The sequence below is a fragment of the Armigeres subalbatus genome, chromosome 2, assembly GCF_024139115.2.
Source record: "Armigeres subalbatus isolate Guangzhou_Male chromosome 2, GZ_Asu_2, whole genome shotgun sequence".
Taxonomy (NCBI): Eukaryota; Metazoa; Arthropoda; class Insecta; order Diptera; family Culicidae; genus Armigeres; species Armigeres subalbatus.
In genome coordinates, this window is record NC_085140.1 from 116,495,050 (window position 1) to 116,522,061 (window position 27,012).

The 27,012-nt window shown below is 42.0% G+C and overlaps 1 protein-coding gene across 1 annotated transcript in view; it reads right to left on the reverse strand.

The window, feature by feature from the left end:
* The window catches only part of LOC134210710 (protein cycle), a 101,947-nt gene that overhangs the window by 73,547 nt on the left and 1,388 nt on the right, over window positions 1–27,012 (reverse strand). The window contains exon 2 of the mRNA XM_062686942.1: window positions 2,049–2,111. Coding sequence (XP_062542926.1) covers window positions 2,049–2,065 — 17 coding nt within the window. The 5' untranslated portion in view covers window positions 2,066–2,111. The remainder of the gene's footprint in view (window positions 1–2,048; window positions 2,112–27,012) is intronic.

Below are 27,012 nucleotides of genomic sequence, written 5' to 3' on the forward strand. Positions count from 1 at the left end.
TATCAGTTATTTTTAATTAAAATTGTAAATCATCCGCCATTACGCATTTATGTCCGATGTAGCCTCTGGGCCTAACGAAGGTACCCCAGGGGTTGAGAGCCGCTGTTCTGCGTTTCTACCAGAACGTGGTCTGTTTTCAACTTTTTATTTTAAACTAGCGAAAGAAACCCAGCTTTGCCCGGGTGTTGCAAATGTCACAATGAACTAATTGCAGCACCGCACTCTAGATCAATTTCCGTGCGATTGTTTTGCTTCCTCAACCGCTGACCCAAAATTGTATTCTAATGATTTTTCACCTTTCCCCGTTTAATTCAGCCACTTTTTGTATATACAAACCTTGCGGATCCCAAAACGAATCGATTAGGGATAAAATCTTGCAAATCGGTCAACCCCTTCGCGAGTTAAATCGTCAGGAAGGAAATCTCAACTCATTTTTATTATATAGAAGAAGAAGAAGATTCAATACTATTTAAATAAACCTGGACGAGTGAATCATATCAATTGCTAACGGCTTATAAATCTTTGTTTTCAAAAACTAGCTAAAAAAATAGCAAGATAAATGTTCTTCGACAATCAACGCCCAAACTTCGCCGTTATGTGCAATCGCCACCCTAATGAATCCTTGTATCAGAAAACTTACCTCATCCGTATGCTATTATGAACGTATCATGAATGTGCTCATAAAATCGGCATGTTAGGAGTTCCATGTGGTTTTCTCTAATAAATGGGTCGACGCGCATGCACCGAGAAAACATTTTCCACTCTTGTTCTACTCCTATCAAAACCACCTTTTCGTTGCAACAGGTAGCTCTTTGATACCAAAACCAACAAAAGGGGTTGGACTTTAAATATCACCACAAGAGATAATTCACCCATCTGAAAAAGTTCATTCAGTTTCGAATCTGATTTGGAAATGTTAAAAGTTCATACATTTTCAATTTTTATTTAAAACGATTGTAGCATTTTGAAATCTAAACGGATTTTCGTGAATCTCGCGAACTCGCACCATTCATGTTCATATCCCCCTGCCCAGCTCGGCCGTAATTTAAACCATCGGAGTCCAATGGTCAACAGTCACTAGTCTGTAAATGCCCATCGATGCTAATCCGTTTGCCAGCCAATCTGGATCAAACGAACAAAGCTTGTTATTTTGGAATTAAAATTATTTCCAAAAACCATTGTCGATTCAAATTAATACGCGAGCTCAGCTGCCGTCTGATGTCTGTTGGCAGTAATATTCATGCAATCGAGTGAGGAAATCGTCCATCCGTGTGGTTTACGTATGAATCTGATTGACCGGGGCTAAGAGGATTGATCCCAGAGCGTCTACGAGCGATGCATTGCGTGGAGCCCGAACTCCAGTGCTCGGCAGATACTCTTCTTGGATGGACGTGAATGTCTAGACTCTACTCGGTTGAACGAGCGGTGCAGTATGCAAAGAATTAACATCCTTCATATTTGCCATGACCACAGATTAAAATGTATCGGATTTTGACAAACATGATATGAGAATAAGTAAAACCACATCAATCCGATAGCGATATTATGTTTTTATATAAAAGGAAAAGCAATGACAGGGATAATTATGAATTTCTCAAAAAACAATTCAAGGGTTGTGAGAAACCTTCTGTGACTACGGAACCCTAAACAAGAATCAGAAAGATCTTAGCGTTTTTGAAAGTCATTTCAAGACGGAAATCCAAAATAAATTATGTTTTTTTTTTGCATTAATTTCAACTGCACGATAAATTTTCTTGAAAATGGCATTACCCCAGTCCAATATTGTTTTACTGGCAATTCCCACCTTCAGACAGCCACAACCGGCAAGTCAATCGTAAGCCGAGATCTAATTGATTATTTTCTTTGTATTCCCCCCCTTTCGACAGTGCTTCAATCAGCGACGGTATAACATTACATCCTCCACGCTACTGCTTTTGTTCGTCATCGCCTCATCTCAATTGACACCATCCGGATTGATTGGTAGTTACAGTAATGATTACCCAAGAAAGCATCGTAATTGAGTGAAACCATTCCGTTCCGTCGCTCACCTTTTAGTATAGATCATCCTTCAGTCGTCCTGTCTGTGGCACCGGAAGACATTCCGTGAGCATCTGTGAAAGAATTGTGGAAAAAGGGAAAAAGCTTGAATTTCCATTCAGTATGCTATCACATTATGGATTGGGAAAAGTCTGTGCGAAAATTATTGTCAATGCCATAAGGTAGGATTGGAGATGTAGTCAGCAAGGAAAAATGCAAACACACCTGTTCAACTACAGCCAATTATTGTGCTACAAAATCAATTTCTCTATGTACATTCTTACCCACGCAAATAAATGAAACAAGTAAGTGGGCTCATTCAGTTATCTAGTTTCACAATGGATGCAGAGAAAAATCATCATAACTGTCAGTATCAGCTGCCCATTTTTGTGAACGAAAGACCGCTACCTCTGAATCGTCTAGTCCTTCGGTATCAATATTACGTCAATTGCTCATGGCCTCCCTCCGTGCCTTCGAAACACAAAGTCAAACAAAAAGAACAACCCAACGCACCCAATACCCTTACCGGCCCTGATCCCGTTCATTGAGGACTTCTCTCAATATGTCTCCCATCCAGTCGACCAAGCACCCTTCCAAAACAGTTACAGATTTCTTGTTGTGCCATTTGTGCTGTAGAATAGTCCTATTTTTCAACGGGCGAGGAAGGTGAGTGATAGCGATGTCTTTCGCCGTCATTACAATCAATTCAAGCTGTGGCGTTCTGTTTGCAATCCTATACGCTCGATTATCTAATATCCGAGCTGGTTTCCCGCCAGTCAGTTTCAGAGAAGTTTGAAAAAGACGGAACCGTGTAGTGAGATGGGTTGTTTCATAAGAAACGGAATAATACGTACAAGAATGATGGGAGGGAAGTTGAAGAGGTGTATGCTTGCTACTGATTATGGTGAGCTAATCGCATCATTATGGTTAATTTTCATGACTGAACAGGCGTGAGTAGTGTGTTTGACAGTTGTTTGATGAACCTCCGAGAAAAACATACGTACATACTTGATTTAATTAGGCGGATACAAATAATTGTTTTATTTTATGTCTAGCGCCTTCAATTTCCCGAAAATATTGAAGGGGCAAACAAGATTGCTTTTTAACGTTACTTATTTTTATCTGTTTTAAACATCATGAATCGCTTTGAAAACTTGTCCCGAAATATACTAGATATGGTAAGGGAGGTATTCTCGTCTAAGATCTAGTTCCCGCTATATAGGCTCGAAAACTAACAAAAGAAACACTTCTTTGTTATAACTCATCCATATCCAAACGAAGGCTGAGAAGGAACGTTCTGACTACGGCTGGAGTGGCCTATGCAGTGCATAAAAGTATTTTCCTTTCAGCTCGGTCCATGGCTGCATGATGCCAGCCACGCAGTCTGAGGATGGTCAGCAAATCGTCTTCCACCTTGCTCGCTGCGCACCTCGCCTTCTTGTTCCCGTCGAATCGTTGTCGACCACCATTTTCACCGGATTACAGTACGACAATCTGGTTACGTGCCTTGCCCACCGCAGTTGTCCGATTTTAGCGGCGTGAACGATGAATGCAACTCGTGGTTCATTCGCCTCCTCCATGTACCGTCCGCCTCGTGTCTGTAGAGAACTGTCCGTATTATAACAAGTTGCCCGATATATAAAGATATCATTGTTATTTTCAAATCTAATCAAGGCACACGGGGCAAGTTGTTATGCGAGGTAAATTAAAACGGAAATTGTAATTTAGATCGGAAATTACCGAATGCCCTGATTATTTTTTTTACAGTCTACTCCTCTAAACGCATCTTCTGACTGTTATTCCCGGAAGATTACAGCTACTAAAAGTAATTCATGTCATTGGTTGTTTTTCGCCCTTTGCAATATCCAAACCAAATTTTTGGCGTACCAATGAAACAGGTCTCAAAATGAGCCCATCCCGGGACATCCCGGGATGAAAAATCCCGGGAATTGCTTAATTTCGGGATTTCCCGAAAACCGGGAAATATTTTTTGAAATCTCAAAGATCCCAAAAAAAGTTAAATTACTTCAAAAAGCCAAATAATTTTTATTATTCAAGAAGTCTTGAAATTCTGCCAACTTAGCTACAAAACCTGAAAATATTGTATGTCGAATGGAACATTTTCAGAAGTATTAAATATGTAAATGTAAGATTTCTTGCCTTTTTAGTTTTTAAAAGAAATACATTTATGACAAGATGTTGTTAAGTTTAATCAATACTATCGTTACTATGATTGTTGAATTTAAGACATTGCCAGTAAAGTGTGCCTTTTACTTCTAAACAATGCTGGTATTTTTTTAAGATTCCGATATAATCAATGTAAAACCTTAAAAATTATAAGAGAGGAGCGTATTCCTTAGTCAAAAACTGTTGATAACAAATTTTATAGTTCGAGCCATCCGGATCGTCCATAATTCAGAAGAGGCGATTAATGTGAAAAGCAGTTCATATACAGAGGATAGACAAAAAGCTGGATAAAGGCAAAACTTTGTAGAAATTGTAGATGGGGCCTTGGGCACCGGATATGTTCCGGGTTTTCCGAGGCAATGTTCATAATGCATTTTTTTCTATTGATTGTCATTTTATGTGACGTTTACTTTCATAATATTTCATGATTTCTCCAGAAACTAGAACTAATATGCCGACCAATGTTGGCTGTAGATCTAGAACCCATAAAAAATACGCAGCGATATGGCCCTTTCCGTAAAAACGTTTCCGGGAGCATGATAAAATCTAGACCAACATTTCTGATTTTTCGTCTACATATATAGCTATATATGTGGGCGAAGAATCAGAAGGAATAAATTTTGGCTGTTACGCCCTTTCAAATGTTGGTCTAGAAATGATAACAAATCGAAGTAATGCGAATATGGGAATCTAACTAAAGGCCGAGTATAACATGTCAAGAAACTGGACAAATGGCAACGCGCATGGGACGTCGCAGTCAGAGGTCGTTTGTCATTGTTGCGCTCCCTCTTGACTTAGAGCTTTAGATGTTGTACTCACTGATAAATCCCAATAAATCAATAATGATTGGTTATAACTAGACTAGACATGGTTTTACTAGATTAAATCAAAGTTTATCGATTGGTTAGAATGCACATTTCAGATATGCTTCTGAAAAAAGAGATTTGTTTAGTTTGATGAAAAGTAGCATACGAAGATTCTCATGACTCAACTTAGTGCGCTCGTTAGTCAGCACTTTACCCAAACCACTGAATCCTCGCTCTATGGATACTTGAGTGCAAGGTGTCGCTAATGCTGTTTGGCATAGTGTAGCCAAATTTGAATCAATCGCTGAATTCGGCTCAGACTGCTCGAAGCTTCTGCATCAGACGCAACTGGTGCACTTTTTAATGGACTCCAACGTATCCCATATGAATAGAAGATGACTCTGAAGGAAAAAAATGCTATTCAAAACTGGTCAAAAAACAAATCAAAATTGCGGTACTCACTATTGCTACTTCCTTGTCATCCTGAGATAAAATCGGTGGATTGAAGCAATTCAAACGGACGTCCACGTATAGCGATGCAAGAAATGCTTTATTTTTGAACCACATATGTTTTCTCTGTTCCAGAGCATCGTGGATCGTAGTGTGCTGCGCTGCAACGAAGACGTTTTTTTTTTGTTCACGCGTCAGATTTTTTTTTCGATTTAGCAACAGCGGAAAACCAAAATTACCAACACAACAAGATATATGGCTTCCGGTTGAAGATGGTCGAAATTGCTGCCGCTGCAACACCCGACATCCTGACAAGTCACCAAACTACAATCATGTATTTCTACAGGATGCGGCGAAATTCAAGCATTGGAAATAGAGCGGACGAATCAAGAAAGATCTGAAGGCTGTGAAATATTAGTGAATCCTATTTGTCGTGGCCTGACTATCGAGCGTGATCGTGGTTGCCGCTGTTTCTAAGGACCGATTGATAAATTTGCACGTTTTCTCAGTGCAGATTATTAAGTATAATTTTTTTTTATTTTTTTAAATTTTTTCTTCCGTATTTAGTATTTTATTTTAATACGCACATATGTAAATATCTCGTTAGAACATTGGAAAGAGATGATCCTCATTCCTCATTTATCTGGATTCATATAGGTATATTTATCTAAAAGTAGACCAATCACGAGTTAGTTTCGATTCCACAATCACATATTTAGCTTTCTCTTCTATTTATATTCTTCCTGGTAGGAAACATATTTTAGTTTGCATTTCCCATAGTTGATCCATTGCCCTTGTTATTTCTTTTTTTCTGAAATAACCTAAATTTAAAGTCTTATAAGAACCCGAAATTTTTCATACTGGACAATAATTCTACAATATTACAATATTAAATTAAGATTAGGTACTTCATTTAAAATCAGGGTTGCTTAGGTTTAAATTTAGGACGACTTAAGTTTAGAAACAAACACATTAGCGTCCAGTTTATTTTGAAATGTTTGCGCAATTTTTCAATTTTATATGAATATATTTGTCTGAAGATATTCATTTTAAAATAAGCTATTCATATAGATATTGAGAACTCACTCAGGAATTGGAAAATAATCTGACAATATATTTGAATATATTTGAATCTTCATCTGATAGTGATGACGTTCAACATTTCGAATAAACACACTTAGATAGAAGTTCGTTGCTAGTGGTTTCGTTTGTTTACTCTTCGAAAGCTTCTATTACAATAACTTTAATATTTTTCCCATATTTCTATTACTATTACCATAGCACCTTTCCAAAAATGATTAGACTCAAGGTTCTAATGAAATTAATGATACTTTGACTCAAATCAATCATGATTCACTTGTCCTAAGGTTTGTTAGGATTTAAACTCATGTTATGACAAGTGAAGACGTTCCACTAAAAGGTTCTAGACATTGTTTTTTTCAATCATGATAAACCGGTAATGATACGAGAAAAAAATGGGTACATATTGGTTTTCATGTAAAAGCACTCATGCTGTAATGTTTGATAATGCCTTCCTTCTTTTCATCTTTTCGTCATTTTTTTTTAGGTTTCAAGATATCTCAAGATATCTCTAATATAGAAATTAGGACACATCCTAACTACTGAACTTTTTAGTGAATTCTCCCTTACTCGATATTAAACGCATTATCCAGTGATCGAGATCGCGTACGAGGGGCAAAAATTGAAAATGGTAACAGAAACCGATAAGGCTAACTAGCATTTACACCAAGGTAGAAAAAAAAATCATAAATAAGTGATCAAGTGTTCATAATTTAGCTTAGAGTAGTGAAGAACTAATACATAGGTTAAATTTTGTTTTATGAATTAAAATTAATAATCGGTTGTTCATTTATCATGATATATTTTCTTTTCATTCATCTTCATCTATGAATTTGTATAAAAATTGTATCAACAAAAATCTTTATTGGGAACTACTGATGAACTTTGGGGTTGTTCAAAAATAACGTCACGGGTTTTAGGGGAGGAGTGGGCCTAAGATGTTGTGACAGTACATATACCAGGTATAAAGGAAAGCTCGACAGAGGGGGGGTCTACAAATCTCAAAAAGTAGTGGACGTCATATTAAAATCGCCCATTTCTGTAGTTGAAATCTCTTACATAACATCTATGTATACACTCACAGATCATTTGAAAAAAAAAATTTCTTGGCTTTTATAGCAAATGTTTCTTAAACAAATAGTTAAAATAGTTCAAGAAGTAATAAAGACAATGTGTCATATTGTTTGATACTGCATTCGTTCCTTTTATTTAATCTTTTCAGAATGCAAGAATACCATTTTTCAAATTTTGAACGCTTCCTAATATTGGATCAAAACCCCAAAAAATACTAGTGTTGAGTTGAGATCATCTCGGACAAACGATAGATGAAATGAACTTTTCACAAACGGAAATTTGGTGAGAGAATTCCATTATTTATCCTAATGATTCATATTAAATCTATATGATTATGTATATAATAAGTATAATGAATGGTATAATGAATTAAATTAAATGCGCGCTGGATTTAAAATATATTATATATATTTTGAATCCGGAAGTTTGATTATGATACCTTTATCCATTTGATAAACGGTAGCATAACCAGGCGGGGCTTACTGTTAGTGATAGTGACCTCGGAGTGGACATGAAATACCAGGCACTCTGAAATGGGTCACTGGAGCTGCAGTAGAGCTAGCACTTTCTAACTCCCGGATTAAATCTGACTGTTTTAACAGACAGCTTTCTTCCATAACATCACTGCCAGACAGTAGGGGTTAGTTTGTACACACACACACTCACACACACACACACATATGTTTTCTCTGTTCCAGAGCAGCGATCAGCTGAACCGATAAAGCTGTTTTCAGTTCTTTAAGATGCAACATGCACTCTAACCAATAAAGATAAAAATCTCCGCAGGTAAGGTTTTGTCTTTGGATTCGTTTGGTCAAAATGTATACAGGTTTGACTGATAGGATGAAATCGTCAACGAATTTCCAAAAATCATCATCAAACTTTTGGTTTAAATCTGCAGCCATTTTACTCCTTATATGATCGCTTTGAGTCCCAATGCATTCCACCGTTGCATACTTGGATCCCCAGCGGGTTTCATTATCAAGAAACGGTTTTCTCCCTCTTTTTTCTTGAAAACCACTACCTAACGTACGGAAGTTTTCGGAGAATTTTCACCAATTCTATTACCGGTGCCAATTGTTTTTGTACGTTGTGGTCCTTGACAACATCCGAAACAGAAAGCTGAACATCGTGTGCTGCACATCGAATTGTTTGAAGAACTGAAGGATCAATAACAAGTAAATCATCTTGAAATATATTACCTGTCATCTATACTTAACGACGTATTCAATTCCGATGCTGGGGCTGCGAAATGGTGAGTTGACGTATGGGAAGGAGCGACCTACACAGCTCTGGTCCTCACAAGTTCCAATCTCACACTTCCACGGGTCTTCCGATGACAATCGACCGCCAGCTAAGGGTTTTGTACTTAGCTGGTAGTGCAGCCTGGGCACTGTTGTCCTTCTGACATCAGCTAGAGTGATGGGGTGCGACCAAGGGGACCATCATCCCTCCCTAATCCCAAGGCGTTAAGCGACCCGTGCCGAGGGGATGCATGGCCAGGGGGTGAAATAATGAGCTAGGCCTTTAACAGAGCCTGTGGGGTACCTGGGCACCCTCCACAGTAATTGTCCCTTACCGCGTCATGCTGGGCTCTGGCGTGGTGGACCTCTTTTCCCGAGCAACTCGTGGGACCAAAATGGAAAACCAATTCTTCAATTAGTGGTAGTAGGGTAGGCGACAACCCCTTCTTAAGAGGTGGGTTGTTCAGGTCTCCGCCTAGGAGGTCAGAGGCAATAGTCGGCAGCTGGGTGCGCCGCGCCAGCGTGGGTTACTCAACCTTCTCCCTGGCTACGCCGGTAGTGGTTATGGATGGCCCATGGCTTGTGAGGGCGATGAACCGCAAACGCGATGGGCTTTCGGCCTTCGAGGTGGCGACGGAACAGCTGGACGCCATCATCGACTTTGCGTCATCGAAGCATAATATCAGTAAAGACCTCAAGGGAAGCTTGCTAAAATTTCATAAGTTGATGTTGGACGCCAAGCTGGAGAGGGCGGTTGGGACGGCCAAGTGCAAACCCGTGAAATCCGTGGAGTCGAGGTCTACCCAGACTGAGGCCCAAGGATTCGCGGACTCGGGCAAGGTCGAATCGACCGAAGGCGTGCTAGCGAAGATGGTGGTGCCAAAGTCTACCCATACTGCAACTCAAGTATTCGCGGACACGTCGGGGGTGACTGCTGCAACGGACCAGCCACAACCAGACCAGGGGAGACAGTATCCGGGGGATGAGCCCCCTGGGGGCCGTTCCAAAACGCGGAGAGTTTCTACCCCTAAACAAGGGTAGTGGGGCTAGGAAGCTGAACCCCGGCCAGGTACCTCCAAAACCGGCGGAGGAAGGACCTGGAAAGGTCCGTCCACCCAGGAAAGACGGTGGTAAGGGGTTACTGCAGGCTGAGAACTCTCAGTCGCCCCAGACCAGGGAAATAGAGGGAATGACGCCTCCTGGGCCCTGGCCAAGAACAAGAGGAAACCGAAGACGTCAAAGGCCGAAAAAAAGACCCAGGCGAATGAGGGTAGCAAGAAGTCTAGGGTAGGCGCCAATCGCTTTAGAGGCGATACCCTAGTCATCAAGACGGACGAGGCTAAGTACTCTGGCGTCTTGAAGGCGATGAGGAGTGACGTCAAGCTCGGTGAACTCGACGCCGACGTACGTCAAATAGGACGTACCCGGACGGGCGAGATGATCCTCTAGCTGAAGCGGGGCGTCTCGCAAAAGGGCGCCGCCTACAAGAAGTTGGCGGAGAAAGTCTTAGGCGAGACGGTCAAGGTGAGGGCACTCACGACGGAGGTGAATCTAAGGGTTGAAGTCCTGAACGAGATCACCGAAGTCGAAGAGCTCGTCACGGCACTGCGGCGACAGTGTGAAGTGGAGACGCAAACCGCAGCCATTCGGTTACGGAAAGGTCCGGCAGGGACACAGGTAGCATTGTTTCGGCTATCTGCAGCGGACGCCTCCAAGGTAGTCAAGTTAGGGAGCATCAAGGTGAGATGGTCGGTGTGCCCTGTGGGCAAATACGAGGAACTCGAAGTTTGCTTCAAGTGCCTGGAACCGGGGCACAAGCAATGGGACTGCAAAGGCCCTGACAGAAGCAAGCTCTCCCGACGCTGCAGATTGGAGGCACATAAGGCACAATGCTGCACAAACCCTCCCAATTGTTTGATTTGCTCCAGCAAAGCTGCGAAAAGCAAGCACCCCATGGGGGGTTCGAAGTGCCCGGCGTTTAAGCGTGCTAGAAAATCACAGTGCAGGTAAGATGGACACATAGGTTGATACCGGAGATAAGCACGTGGGTCAAGAGACTCCATGGGGAAATCACTTTACACCTGACCCAGGTCCTTACAGGCCATGGTTGCTTAAGACAGTATCTACACCGGTTCGAACACTCGGGCTCGCCCGAGTGTCCGGTGTGCGTAGGTTTAGAGGAAACGGCGGAACACGTGTTGTTCGTGTGCCCGCGTTTTCGCACAATGCGCGACCACATGCTTGCCACATGTGGTCTGGACACTATCCCGGACAACCTTGTTCGGAGGATGTGTAAAGATGAAGTTGGCTGGAATGCCATTTAATCGGCTATCGTCCAAATCGTCTCGGAGCTACACAGAAGGTGGCGCGTGGACTCGAGGAATGGCTAGTTCAGGCGCAAATAAGAAGTGGTCCAAGGGTTCAGAGTCGGCTTCATGGGTTATACCGGTGCCCTGTGGTCGAGCTCAATCCTGTTATCGAACCAATGGCCGCGCGAAGAACAACATGGTATCATTGCTTTTGCGGCGTCGGTCAGCCGGGCGGGTTCCGAACCCGAGGACGGAAAGGGGTCCTCGTCAAGGCTGGAGCAGGCGTAGGCTAGAGATGGGCAAAACCGATCACTTTGATGAACGGATCAGATCTGGGTCATTCATTCTAATGATCCGGATCTTCCAACCGGATCGGTTCCTTTGATTTTGTTCTTGTTTTGTTTAGTTGTAAGGTGAATCCAAAAAAGTGAAACTTTCATCATTCAGGATCACACTTTTGAACCGTACTGACAATAATTTTACTCTTTCTTGTTTACAAGCGTATGGATTACAAACAATGAACTTTTTATTTTATTATTTCCTTACAAATGGTCACATAATTTGTTGATCTGGTGAACCGGATGTTTTGAAAAATGATCCATGAATCATTCACTCGCTTTAGAGATCCGGATCATTTGACCGGTTCCGGATCTGAACGCCCATCTCTACTCTGTGTGATGGCAATTTGAGTATTCTAACAGGAATCTGCCAGAAATGGAAATGAACTGAAAAGCTCGTTTCCTACATCCAATTAGAAATTCCATCAGTTGCTTCTCCTATCTATCACATTAGCAGCTCGTTAACCAAGACGGACGTCTGCCTCTCGAACCTAACCCAAAAAATCCAACAAATTCCGCATGAACTCGTGGCAAGTGAAGAGGTATATTCGGCTTGCAGTGGGCGAGTGATTGCATCTTCATTTCCTCCCCCTTCCCTCCATTGACTTTGCATTCTGACGTGGCAGGCGCCAGTATGACCTAACAAATGAGATCACCAGTACTTGTACATTGAAGATGTGTGCTAGTCCCAAGCAAACATCTGTTGATTCCCTGTGCAAGAACAGCTGATATGGTCATAATGGAGTAGCAACTACGAGCAGTCAATCAAGCTCAAGCTCAAGCTCAAGCTCACTCATTCTCATTTCAGGTTGATCGATTTTTGTTACTGAAATCTACCCAATTATAACTCATTACTGTGTGTTAGTGTGTGTAGGAGCCGGACAATACTAAATACTCATCCTACTTGGTTGGCATGTGTACAAAAATACATATGAGAGAGTTAGTTCTGAAAATGTATTGCGAAAGATCGGCTGGTACCTGGTGCTGGGAATTTGATTTCATCAGTACCCGCTAAGCTGCGGTGGACGACGGACCCGAGCAGCACAAGTCAGACATAAATGGTTGCAGCAACTTGATTGTGACCAAATCTGGTCACATATGAGTTGCAGTAACCTACGTGGTACATGTGTGCTGCTAGGGGAGGTCCTTCGTAGCTTAGTAGGGAAAGCACCTGTCATGCGAACTGGGGTCGTGGGATCAAACCCCCCCGAAGGGGCGGTTACCCTCCAATACCTTTTCCGAACTAAATCTATCACATGTTGTACATATGCATAATCAAGTTTCAGACATAGTAACTCATTACTCGTTACACAGATAGAAAAAAATGTTGAAATTTACACGAAAGTAATGCACATAAAGGGAATGCCAAAAAGAGCGTAAATTTAAACGATTTTATCGCCTGAACGTATGCAATTTCCATTGCATTATGTCACTTTTTATATGATGTATGCTATGGAAACTGACATAATACTACAGAAATTGCATACATTTAGGGCGTACTTGTTGGAAAATATCCATGTACGCCCAAAATAGTGTAATTTTTCATGTCTTTATTTTTTACGCGCCTCTTAGCTTTCATTATTTTTTTTCTGTGTAGTCACATGTAAGCGTGTACACTAATACGATTCCCGCCATGATTTGACGTCTCTTTGTTTTAGATCGAGCACTCACACACAAATATCATACACGGAAAATCATTTTTTTAGTGTATTGAGTGAGAGAAAAAGATGACTGTGAGAAAACTATTCTCGCAGAACTCTTGTAAAGTGCAAAATGCGCAATATTTTCGTCATCTTATTTTTATGATAATGTGCTCAAGGAAATAAATGCGTACCCATAATCATGAATTAAAAATCATGTAAATCATGAACTTGTCATTATAGTTATAATTGATTATAATTCATGATTCCAGGAATATTAATCATGGTACTGAGCAATCCCCACTAATCGACAAAATGCATAAACGGTTGTACCTCCAACATTTCCTTCTCAATAAGCAAGGATGGTTGAGAAGTAGCACGCCGGACTCTCATTTAGTGTTCGATCCCTGTGTAATTTTTATTTTTATTTTTCAATATCAACAACCAATTCGGAACGCATTGGATGCTTTACTCGAAAATAAATCATGAATTATATTTATGGTGTATTTTCATAACATGAAAACACGATGGATTCACGAAATCACTAATCATTTTCTCATTTTGGGGAGCGGATTTCTACCCGTGTAAAAATGCAATTTCCTCCACAGAAGGGCACAATACATATCTTCTTCTTACTTCTTATTGGCATTACATATCTGGGACACTGCCGCCTCGTAGCTAAGTGTTCATTCAGCGCTTCCACAGTTCTTAACTGCGAGGTTTCTCGATCGATTTTCCCCAATGTGAACGTACCAGCATGGTCAAAGGCACTGCCGGGTACAATGTGGATAAATTGATCAAATGCCAACGGCCATATGATGTCGTAGTCAAAAGTCGATAGTCAGATTACATGCGACTGTCGCTGGCTGACGTTGGTAATAAAAGCTTCAATGAAACCTTGCATGCAAGGAATCCGGCTTAGAGTCGCGGCAACAGTGGTTCAGCTACAGTTGTATCGCGTGTGTTTGGGGGAATCTTGACACAGTCTTGGGTCTGCACAGTCTGTTATTCTTGTTGGTGGCATGGATAAGGTGCAGAGCAGCTTACCAGATTATATTGAAGTTGCAGCGTTGGAGGTCCACAACAACAGTTGCAGGGTCTAATTTTTCGAATGGTTCGGACTGAAACTCGTGCGCTTACTCAGGATGCCTTTATTGGGCGGGTGATCTGACTTGCCAATGATCCCAAGTCAGCCATCTTGGATTCTTCTATGGAATTTATGCTCGTTTGTTTACGTTTTGCACTGAAAATGAACTTGGCACCCACAATAATGTGGGTTGAAATACTTCCATGGCGTGTGATATTACGAATTTTCAATTGTCTGCGCTTTCACGAGGATTTACAAATTATAGAGCTTATTTACCCTAGGAAACATCCTAGGGCGGACCAAGAATCTAACTCGCCTTCTCCGGGTTGGCAATCTTACACCTTTGCATGCAAGGCTAACTGGGAATTTATCCACTTTTCAGTGTTTTTTTTTATTGTACTTAATGTCCTAATGTCCTGGGTCCTAAACAACTGTACATAATTTGAGCCCGATTGGTTGCTTCCTCGCTTTCCGCATCGCATTTGAAGTTTGTGTGGGAATTAGTATGTAGTTAGTTAGTTATGGATCCTGTGCACCTCCGGTTGTGCAAAGGGCCGACTTGAAAGATCTCCATCCTGAGCGTTGTCCAGCTATCGCTTCAACCTGTTGCCAGGTTAGATTTCGGTCGACTTCTTTTATTTCTTTTTGAAAGCTTCGCCGCCATGAGCCTCTGGGTCTGCCTCTGCTGCGATGTCCCCTGGGTTCCAGTCTAATGCTTGTTTACAGATTTCGTTTCCGCCCCTGCGTAGAGTGTGGCCGACCCAGCCCCACTTCCGATCCCGAATTTCTGTTGCTATTGGCCTCTGGTGACAACGACGATGGAGCTCGTTGTTTGAGATCCAGATGTGAGGCCACCAGGCCCAAATTATATACCGCGGTCATCTGTTGATGAACACCTGCAATTGTTGAGTATTCTGCACTGATACACACATGGGAGAACGTATATTTTTGCATTTTGACTTCTAGAGGTTTCAGTTCATCGTAAACCAAGTGTCACATTGCGTTAAAATATAACCCAAAGGATATCGAAAAACTTTGCTGAAGAAGGTTTGCTCAGGCTATAGGTTAACGTATTGAGGCACGTGATTAACAATAAATTGTGCGAAAAGCAAAACAATCGGCCGGTCACCGAAATTTTGTTCTGCATTGTGCGGGTGAGTAAATTAATCAGAAAATGATAATGTGTTTCTGAGTAGCCATCGAGCAAGCATTGTGCAGTGCGTGTTTTAGTCGTCGTGTATTAGGACTTGTTGTACACCTAAACATAGTACGAAAACACAATTTCATCTGAATGATAATTTCATTTAATCAAAAGAAATATTCATAAATTACGCAACGTTTAGCTGGGAGGGGCTGTGAGTTGTCTGACGATCCATATAATTTTTAGAGGATTCATACAAATAGTGTAAGATAGGGGGGGAGGGGTGATGAAATAGCCAAATTTTACGTTACGTGATTGGTAGACTTTCTTTAAGGAAAATGCCTTTGAATACGCCACGCGAAACCTGATATATATTTTTACCTCTGTAGTTTTTTGTATATATTAAAAACAATGGTTTTTCGTATGAATGTGCACATTTTTAGGACCCCCTCCCCCTTTAAGAGTTGCGTAATCTTTAAACATTCCCTAATATATGCTCATTAAACATCAATTAAATGTTATTAACTCTTATTTGTGTTAATATATACTTAAAGCACATGATTGAATAAATGCGTACTCTTACCCCACCCGATGCGCACTTGAACCCCACCGGTTGGGTAAGAGTGCGTTTTTCACTTGTCTTGCAATAAGGGTTCTACTAAAACGAATCTCAATAATTTCAATATTTTTTTCACTGGGTAACATAAAGGAAGAGTATATGAAACATCGACACTGATTTGATATGCAGAAGCTTGCTTCATAAGGGCCACATGATCGATTGAAAACTAAGTGCGTACTCTTGCCCCACTCTACTCTAATACCTTTTCTAATGCACGAGCAAGACATTAACACCGATTCCATAGCATCTATCCTCTACGTACACTTAGTATACGAGAAAAGCAAACATGCGAAAGAAAAGTCACATAATTATTAGCGCATTTCACTTTGTTGATTCCGCCAGTGTAAATTTTATAATAATGGAGTACACAGAGATAGAGAAATTGTAAAAAGATAAGATAAAAGTCGGCCGAATCGATTGTCCGCTGAACTGTAAAGCAGACAAACAACGGGGAGAGCTGTTAAAGTTTTGCAACTGGAAGGATAAACAAACAGCGATGTTCGTTTCCCTCGTGCTGATCAACAAGTGGCGCTTGAGTGCAATCCAAACCTGAATGGATGGTGGCACACCGTTTCCAATGCAATACCATTAATTGCAGAATACCGCGACAAATATTAGATTCATAAAAACTGTTTATTTTGGAAACGCATAGAAATTTATAAGAATTACTTAATTTGTTATCGAGTGAAAAATGGAACAATCATGATTATTGTAAATTAAAAAAGGTTTTAAACACACCCTCCCAGTTGCATAAGTTGCAAGCTCAATTATATGCAAAACTGATGCAAAAATCAATTTGCCAAAATGCAAAATGTTATAAAACAGAAATCAATTTAAAAAAGTAAAAGTAACCAATTTCGGTTACTAACTGCAAATCATTGAATCATTCTTCGTATGTACGTAGATTCATTCTCGAAAAGACGTAATAGGCAGCCTTGAACCGAGTTCAAGTGTAAGGCCGAGTCAACCGAGCACACGCGTTACGACTATCCAATACAAACGTCCAGTCAATCCACACTAATTGCTGCAGCGCGCATCAATCAACGACAAAGTGCAGCGAATTTTCCACGCTTGTAATCTTGAATATATTTCCCTGGCGCGTCACGTTACAGCACACCTATTACATCATATACGTAACAGTAGTGTGGCGATTGCGAATATCGTTGCCCGCGCTAAGCACCCAGACATGGAACCCGGTTGGGACTGGAACATATGCACGAGCTACCTACTTATTGATTGTTCTGGTGTTAGTAGAACCCGATCGTTCTGGATTACTGTGGATAGGTTGTAGATGTGCAACAAACAAGGTACTTCTGCGTCAGGGGTTTTGGATCCTTATATTAGGAGGGAGCAGAATTATGCAATTACAAATAGAATTACAATTCTTACATGATCCTGGAACATTAACATCATTTAGCTAAACGTAGAAGCTGCACCGTTTTGATTCAAATTCCGAATACTTATGCGCATTTTTCAAAACGGAGGTCTTAATGTTATGTTCTATCGGGTAGAATAGAATCGAGAAAGAAATAGGGGGAAAGACGGCTTTGGCAGGTTTTGTTTTATTATTGGCAGGGGGGTTTTTGTCGACCAAATTGTATGAAATTTGGCCACAATATTCTTTGATATGCAAAGAATGTTTAGGCCAAATTTAAGCCTAGTCAGTCATAAAAAACCCCCCTGCCAATAATAGAACAAAACCTGCCAAAGCCGTCATTCCCCCTACATAGAATATATCCAGAAAGAAAAGAACTTTCATAGGTAGCACTTGATAAAAAGAGCTTAAATTTTCAAATCAGATTTTATTGATTGTAACAGATTGTAACTATCAATACTGAATGATTTTATTCTGCCAAACTTTGTCTCAAATACCGAATACACATAATAGGGGTAGGAAGCAGGGACGGGAACGGTTGACATTTCTTTTTATTATTCGTTCTGCCACGCAGTCAAAGAAAAACAAAACCACTGCAGCCGCAGCAGCAGCCACAACCAAGCAGACGACAGTCAGAACATGATTTTTTTATTTTCTCTCCCCACAATTAATGTTTCTGTACGCTCATTTCACGACGTATGACCGTTTTTTGTGGTAAATGATTATTTTATTACTTCTTGCTCATTTTAGAGGCTTGAACTGATGAATTAGTACCAACGGCTAGCATTCTTTCTAGGCTTTGTGCCACAGGCAATTTGACTCGATTCTGTTGCGCACGAATCGAAACAAGAAATATCATGCAAATGCTGACCGCACCGACGGCTCGACTCTCACGCAGCAGCAAACAAACAGTTTGCCTCATCAGCAAAAAAAATGTCACAATGAGGCGTACATTTTTTTTTTGAAAACTATTTCGGTTTGTGCGGTGCGTGAAATTTGACCGGATAAAATGTAAACATTCACATAATCACAGTGTTTTACTGTACATTTCCCAACACTGGTAGGAAGACTAAGCGAAGAGTGCTTTAATGCCTTAGCTAAGCATAAACTGCTTTAATTTCTGCTGTATCGAATTTTACGGGTATTTTGGCCTCATGCAACAGTTGAACAATATAGCTAGCTGACGCCATCTTCATATTGTAGAAAATCTCATTCATATTGATTGTATTAACATTTCCAAAAAGTGGTGATATTTTGTTGCCGGAAAACTCATGAAGCAAAACGTCTTTTAGCTGGCAGTTCTTAGGGAACAACGCACCATGCCTCGGCGAATCAGAATTCTGGTATGGAATGTGCGTGGAGACGCGTAGTACATTGTAGGTTAGTCTCACTGGGGCGTTTTGGCTCGCCAAAATGTTAGATGTTTCAACAAAATATAGAAAATTTCAATTTTTCCTACCTATCGATTATTTTATTACTTTTTTCGTCTAACCTTCACAAGTTTAGGTCTAGTTTTGTTACGAACATCTCAAACACGGTAAATATGAGGGTATACTAAAATAGCGTTTATTGGCCTCTTCCACTAAAAAATCCAAATACCAGCTTAAATGCACTAAAATGCAAAATTTCATTATTGGATATCTTCATTGGACAATTATTATGTCCTTGTTATGTACGCCTGCTAAGAAAGTTTGTTTATGTATGCAGTAATAACGAAATATTTCACATAAATCTCCATGTGGCGAGTGTTCGGAATAAAGGCCCCCATGCGATACAGCGGAACAGCGACGAAAACGGCAGATTTGACAGTTAGTTAGTTATTTTCTGTCAAATTTTCGTTCCACTGAATTGTATTTGGGGTTTAATAGTCTGTTCGGGATTTAACTCAAATCGGCACATCTCCTTCATAAAAAAAATGATCACAGTGTTGAACTACAGAGAAAGCTTTGACCACAGACAAAAGGGCTCGCTTTGGCGCCTGTCGTTTCTGCTTGTGGTGGTCGAAAACTTTTGTGAATTTTCCCGTACGAATTTTCTGGTGGAACTCTTTTGATTTTTTTGGGATATTTTCCTGAGTTTTCGAAAATAAACTTTCATGAATACTTCTGAATTTTCGGGAGCGTTCTTTAGAATTTCCCTTTCAATCAATAATTTTCTTCAAGTTTTTTTTTATTTCTCCGGAAAACTATGTCAAATTTTGACAGAAATTGATTTAAAATTTCCACTGAATGTTCTTCTTAATTTTCCTCTGAATTTCATTGAAAAATACTTCGGAATTTCCATGTTCCACGGCAAACGACCCGAAAACCCCTTCCCGTATTAAGGTACTAAGTCCTGTTTGTGTTTAGATTGAATAATGCGCAGCTGATAAAGACCGGGGCTCCTAAGTAGGTAATGTTTTGCGCCATTTTTCTGGAACCCGAGGAGCGTGTGCATCACGGGCGCAATGCGAATGCACTTTCGAGTATGCGGGAATTGTAAACCTAAGGTACTTATATGTCGCTGCATTGCTCGTGCTACTTAGGTATAGGGGTGTAGGGTTCCCGAATGTTTACGTGCGACCGGCAACGACCAACTATCGTTAAATAACACTGCTGATGGGGATGAGACGTACGTTTTTGCTATTGAACTATTGTTGATATTTACTTCTCCGTTGTTTTCGTGTGGAATATAATTGCGATGATTGCGTAATTTTATTTTTATTACTACTTGAATGATGATAAATAAAAGTTTTCTATTTATCTTCGAGCTTATTCATTAGAAGGGTTCTGTTTAGCCTGATATACATACGGCATGTTTAACCGGCTTTTCGATGAGACTGGTTTATTTTACTCTTCTCCCGACTTCAGCAGCGCAATTTGTTTTTCTAGTTTAGCCATATGGATAGTTACATGTAGCAGTTGGAGATGGCGCGTGGCAGGCGCAAGATATATAGTTAGAAAATCACCGCAGTGTGAATCCTCACAGAATATTATACTAATTTTATAAGTAGAAGATTTTTGATAAAGTAGAATTTCAAACCACAGCACTTGGCGCTCCATTAACTGTTTAGTTTGCTATACTCAAACAAAAACAGTGTGTGTGTGTGTGTGTGTGTGTGTGTGTGTGTGTGTGTGTGTGTGTGTGTGTGTGTGTGTGTGTTTTTTTTCTCTTCCTAAACAATGGAGGGGGAATCTGCTCAACAGACATCCTGGGTTGACCAGGAAGTGCTGGGTTAGGGGCCACCTCCAGGACTGCATCCCCGACCAGCTAAACCGTTTCCATTGCCGCCAAGCCCATCGTCCCTTCGGTACAACCAGAAAGTAATGCTTCAAAGGGGGCCAGTGCATAACGCACCCTCGAGGTTAGCTGCGTGTCCTTGCAGCATCGAACATCGTGACTCGCTTTTTTAGAAGAACACCATGGTATCGTGCCAGCGCATTGCCGGCTTTCCAGGTGGCCTTACCATACCCTATGTCCTCTGAAGGTGGGAAGGGTCGACTTCGGGCCTGCTTCCCTTTGCACGACTGGTATCAAGAATGATGATGCCGCGTGCACCCCAAATTGCGATAGGGCCTATTCGCCAGCACACAGAGGGAATTGCCGACGCGGTGCCTACGCCTGCCCCAGCCTTGACGAGGACCCTTTCCGTCCTCGGGCTCGGGACCCGCCGGGTTGACCGACGCCGCGAAAGCGACGATACCATGTTGTTCTTCACGCGGCCACTTGTTCGATAAAAGGACCACATGGCACCGGTATGACCCATGAAGCCGACTCCGAACCCTTGGACCACCTCTTATTTGCGCCTGAACTAGCCATTCCTCGAGTCCACGCGCCACCTTCTGTGTAGCTCCGAGACGATTTGGACGATAGCCGATAAAACGGCGTTCCAGCCAACTTCATCTTTACACATCTTCCGGACTAGGTTGTCCGGGGTAGTGTCCAGACCACATGTGGCAAGCATGTGGTCGCGCATTGTGCGAAAACGCGGGCACACGAACAACACGTGTTCCGCCGTTTCCTCTAAACCTACGCACACCGGACACTCGGGCGAGGCCGAGTGTCCGAACCGGTGTAGGTACTGTCTGAAGCAACCATGGCCTGTAAGGACCTGGGTCAGGTGGAAAGTGATTTCCCCATGGCGCCTCTTGACCCACGTACCTATCTCCGGTATCAATCTATGTGTCCATCTACCCTTAGTGGAACTGTCCCACGCACGCTGCCATTTGACCATTGAGGCCAACCTGACAGTCCTGCGGATGCCTCTCGTGCCGCGCATTTCAAAGCACTCTATGTCTTCACCGATAACGATGTCAATAGGCATCATACCGGTGATGACGCAGAGTGCATCGTGCGACACGGTACGGTACGCGCTCGCAACTCTTATACGTACAGACCCTATACGTACTTTCTAACTTCGTTCTGTAGCAGTTAATACGCAGGGCCGTGCCCCAAGCTGGCCCCCCATACCTCAGTATGGACAGAGCAACGCTAGCCAGAAGCTTGCGCTTGCTGGCATAAACCGCAGAGCTATTGGACATCATCCGGGACAATGCCACTATAGCTGTGGAGGCACGCTTGCAGGCGTAATTGACGTGGCTACCAAAGGTGAGCTTATCGTCGATTATTACCCCCAAGAGTTTGATTGAGCGTTCAGAGGTGATCGTGCAGTTGCCCGCCCTTATCACCGCTTGCTGCTCCGACTTTCGGTTGTTAACAACAACCACCTCAGTCTTGTGGTGAGCCAGTTCTAACTTCCTGGAACTCATCCACTCCTCCACAATTGCGATCGAGTGGGCTGCAGTCAACTCCACCTCTTCGATCGATTCGCCGTAGACCTCCAGCGTAATATCGTCAGCGAAGCCGACGATTACCACGCCCACCGGGAACTTCAACCTCAAGACACCGTCGTACTGACGTTCCATAACACTGGGCCCAGTATGGAACCTTGCGGAACCCCTGAGGTTATGTCAACGCACTTCCGACCCGCCTCCGTGTCGTATACCAATACTCGATTCTGGAAGTAGCTTCCGAGAATCTTGTACAGGTACTCGGGAATTCCAAGACGCAGGAGCGCATCTGCAATAGCTGCCCAACTGGCACTATTGAAACCATTCCTCACGTCGAGAATGATCTTCTCGAGCACCTTCCCCGCCGTATCAAGCAGGCATATTGGTCTATATGCCGACGGATCCCCCGGTGGTTTTCCCGCCTTTGGCAATAGGACCAAGCTCTGCCTTTTCCATGCTTCAGGGAAGACTCCCTCGTCCAGGCATCTCTGCATGACAGATCTGAACATCTCGGGAGCCTCGGCAATGGCCGCTTTGATGGCCAGGTTCGGAATACCATCCGGTCCTGGCGCCTTACTCACACTAAGGGACTGTGCAATCCCGAAAGTTCCGCCACAGTTACTCTTCCCTTGTCAGCCAACCTGGCCCCTAGCAGCTTCACAAAGCGAGGCCAGGGACTTGGGTCATGACGTGGGAAGAGCCCCGCGGTGATTCTCTCCAGCATCTCTGGAGACCGCTCTGTAGGGGCCATCGCCCCACGTGTCTTGGTCATTACGACCCTATAGGCGTCATCCCATGGATTCGCGTTGGCACTTTGACACAGGCCCTCGAAGCAGGTTTTTTTGCTTCATCTAATCTCAGTCTTCAGAGCGGCTCTAGCAGCCACGAACGCCACCCGTCGTTCAACACGCTCCTCTTCTGTGCGTGCTCGCTGCATCCGCCTCCTTGCTCGTAGGCAGGCGCGGCGCAGGTTCGCAGTTGCTTGAGTCCACCAGTAAGCCGGTGGTCTCCCATTCCTAGGGTGGACTTTCCTAGGCATGGTGGTATCGCATGCACGCGAGAGTACTGTTACCAGCTGCTCGCCGCTCAGACCGAGAGTATTGTGCTCGCGGCGGAGCGCTTCCTTAAACACCTCGTCGTCGAAGTATGATGTCTTCCACATACGAGGACTAGGCCTCGCCGAATGTGTGTGTGTATGTGCGTGTGTATGTGCGTGTGTATGTATGTGCGCAAAAAACTCACTCATTTTTAGGTACTTATCATTGAACGATTTGCTCGTCGCATTCGACGTGAAATCCTCCCTTTGTTCCCTATTGAAAATTGGCCAGATCGGCCATTGCGCTCCGGAGTTATTTCCAAATAACTGCTTTTTCCCAAGAGTCCCTCCTTGGAAAAAAAATTGAAATTGAACAAAAATACTTTTTTTTTCGTTTGAAGCAAAAATGTTCGGCAATGAATGCAAACTAATAGGAATTGTTGAAAATGATGGGATCTATCGCCCTAAAGTGTTAATTTTACCTATCTAATGTACTTTTGTTAATACATTTTATGATGCACGAGCAAGCCACCATCGCCGCTAGGGGGATTAATATGGCTTTTAGCATTCATAATATAAACTTGTTCTCATATGCGTTTTTTTTTTGTTAATTTGACAAGATATCAAGTCAAGTATTAACATACATTTTCAATTTTTATCATAAAATAAATCTAATCATAAATTGTAAGATTCTCTTACGTCCGTTGCAAGTAGAACTGTCTCACCTTTGCTTGATTTCATATCTATATGGGACAATTATTCAAATTATCTATTTTAAATGAAGTCTTCTAAGCCTCCCCTATACACGTTGAATCAGATGTTGATGAATAGCATCGCTAATAATTTGAATGGATTCTTCCAAAGCTTTAGAACAGCGGTTCTCAAGCTGGGGTACATGTACCCCTGGGGGTACCTTTGCCGGGCCCAGGGGGTACCTCGAACAAAATTGCATAATGGCGGATTTATTACAATTTTAATCAAAATTTATTAATAAAGTTTTGATGAATGTATATGTTTTTTATTTCAGAATTATGTTATAACTCCTTTATAACGTTCCTTGTTCCAAACGTGGCTAGGAAACTCCCAGGGTCGTTTTATGCGAAATTGTTGACAGTTCAGTATACATGCAAACTCAGCATAAACGCAACATAATTTTTGAATGAACTTAAAGGGTGTTCATTTACTAGGGTTGGAACTGAATAGCTATCACAATCTAACGTTTTCGAACTTTTGGAAGACGTCAAGAAGCGAGGGGTGAGAAACTATCTCTTAACGAAGTTTGCATCGAATTAAGGACGGTATTTAGCAAATTGTGTGCCTTCTAAGAAATTCTACTTTCTATCTCCAAAGATAACTAGGCTTTTCTGGGGTAATACAACATGCTGACAAACATTATTTATTCGAACTATTTTTTTCTTCTCATAGCTCTGATACACAATTTGGCTTATTACTACTAAAAATAACCAGCGCGACTTACGGTTTTTTTCCGGATTACTGTGGGTCGTGGACTGACTTATGGAGCTGCTGGGGAACCACTGAATGGTATTGGCGATCGTCGATATCGCCCGCTCGACTGGCGTGTCAGATCGTGCCAGATCGAAGCAATGGGTTGTTATTGATGAGGAACCTCTGGCTCGGCTTGCCGCCCGGAAAGTCGAATAGATGGGAAGCTGGTTCGATTATCCGTTTCGCCAGGTGGGAATTCTCGGGATTTCTTTAGTGGTCCGGAACATGATGGCGTCTTCCACAATGGCGTCGAATACTACCGCTGGACAAACTACTGACCGACACTGGTCTCGAAGTTTAGCGTTGGACTCTCCCTTGTGATGTCGAAGACCCCTCTTCTGCATTTGCCTCCAATGGAGAACAAGCAGGGTAGATTTCTGGCTCAGGGGGATCTGGGAAAATGGGAAGGTCCAGTCGGGAAGATTTATCCACGTGGGCCGCCTGGTCTGTGGTTTTGGGCCTAAATAAACGGAAAAAGGCCGCGTTTGGCCTTTTTCCGTTTATCGGTTTCGGTATTAGTAACCTGACAAAGTACCATTCGAAGGTTTTTCAAGCATCCTGGTAAATTACCTTTTTCCGCTGGGTTTTATTGCACACCGTTCTCTCAGAAGGCAAACTGTTTCCGTCAGTCACACAGTACCCTATATGTCATACTAACTTTTAGGTTATGTTTTTAGCTTTTACAATTAACATTTAGTTTACTTTTATTTTTAATTTCACTACTAACAACTAGTTTTATTTTTAACAATCGTAATACTTTTGAGGACCAATAATCTAAAAGATTTAGAAAAGAAAATTACTAAAAAAGCACACTTATTTTTCAACTTCCACTACCTCGAATTATAACACGCGCCGCGCACTTCTAACTACTTCGAAGTCTTGAGCCAAAAAGAAGGAATTAGTTTGGTCGAAATAGCAAGAAGTCCCTTTTTCTACAAATCTTGGTTTACAACTTTTTTTTTTTGACAATCCCTCTATCATCCATATCGAGAATCATATTACATTTTATGAACTGAGATTTCTGTATACGGTTTACCTTAAAATGCTTCGAAAATGAATTCCCGTGACCTCATACATAGATGGCAGCACCTAACCCAGTGGCGGTGGCGTATAAAGGAGATCACACAAATACCCGCATTTGGTGGAACCAATGCTTAAATATTTGAAACCATCGGTTACAATGTCTTGTACATAATATGCATGGCGATCAGTAATTCAGAGAATATAGAATACTACCCTCCACAACTAGCACCAGAAAATCAAAAGGACAGGACGATGAATGAACAAATTTTAAAAATCATTTATATAATCTACCTAATCGAAACAAAATGTTGAATGATATGTTAAAAATATGCTTCTGAACTAAAATTTAGAGTCTACACGATCAGAAGCCTCCATTTGAGAGACATGAGGGTTTTTTTCTGAAAAGCTCGGTTGCTTCATTGCAAGAGGATTGGAAGCATCTTTCTACGCTTCTCGAAAGCCACCTTCTAAGCACCTCGGAATACTCCTTTCAAGAGGATTGGAAGCCTCCTTTAAAAAGGTTTGGAAACATACTTCCAAGAGGTTCAGAGGCTTCCTTTCAAGAGGTTCGAGACCTCCTTTCAATAGGCCCGAAAGCCTATTTTCAAGAGACCCAGAGGCCTTCTTTCAAAAGGCCCGAAAGCCTCCTTTCAAGAGGCCCGGAAGCCTCTTTCCAAGAAGCCTGGAGGCCTCCTTTCAAAAGGCCCGGGAAGCCTTCTTTCAAGAGGCCCGGAAGCCTCCTTTCAAGAGACCCAGAAGCCTTATTTCAAGAGACCCAGAAGCCTCCTTTCAAGAGGACAAGAAGCCTCCTTTTAAAAGGCCCAGAAGCCCCCTTTCAAGAGGCCCAAAAGCCTCCTTTCAAGAGACCCAGAAGCCTCCTTTCAAGAGTCCCAGAAGCCTCCTTTCAAGAGGCCCGGAAGCCTTCTACCAAGTGGCCCGAAAGCCTCCTTTCAAGAGGCCCAGAGGGAATTCATCTTTCTAGGAGCTTGGAAGCCTTAGGCTTAGAGGCGTCATTTCAAGATGCTTAGAAGCCTCCTTTTAAGTGGGTCGAAAGCCATCTTTCAAGAGGCACGGAAGCCTCTCTTCAAGAGCTCGGAATAATGAAAATTTCGGCCAACTTTATGGAGACTCACATATTTCGTTAATTTTCAGTTCCATTTTTCATACATCTTATGAGTTACACTTATTTTTATTTACAGCACTACTCATTCAATTCAAAAGTGCGAAAGTACCTCTCAAGAAAAAGTTTGAGAACCGTTACTTTAGAATAATATTTGCTTTGAATTTATAT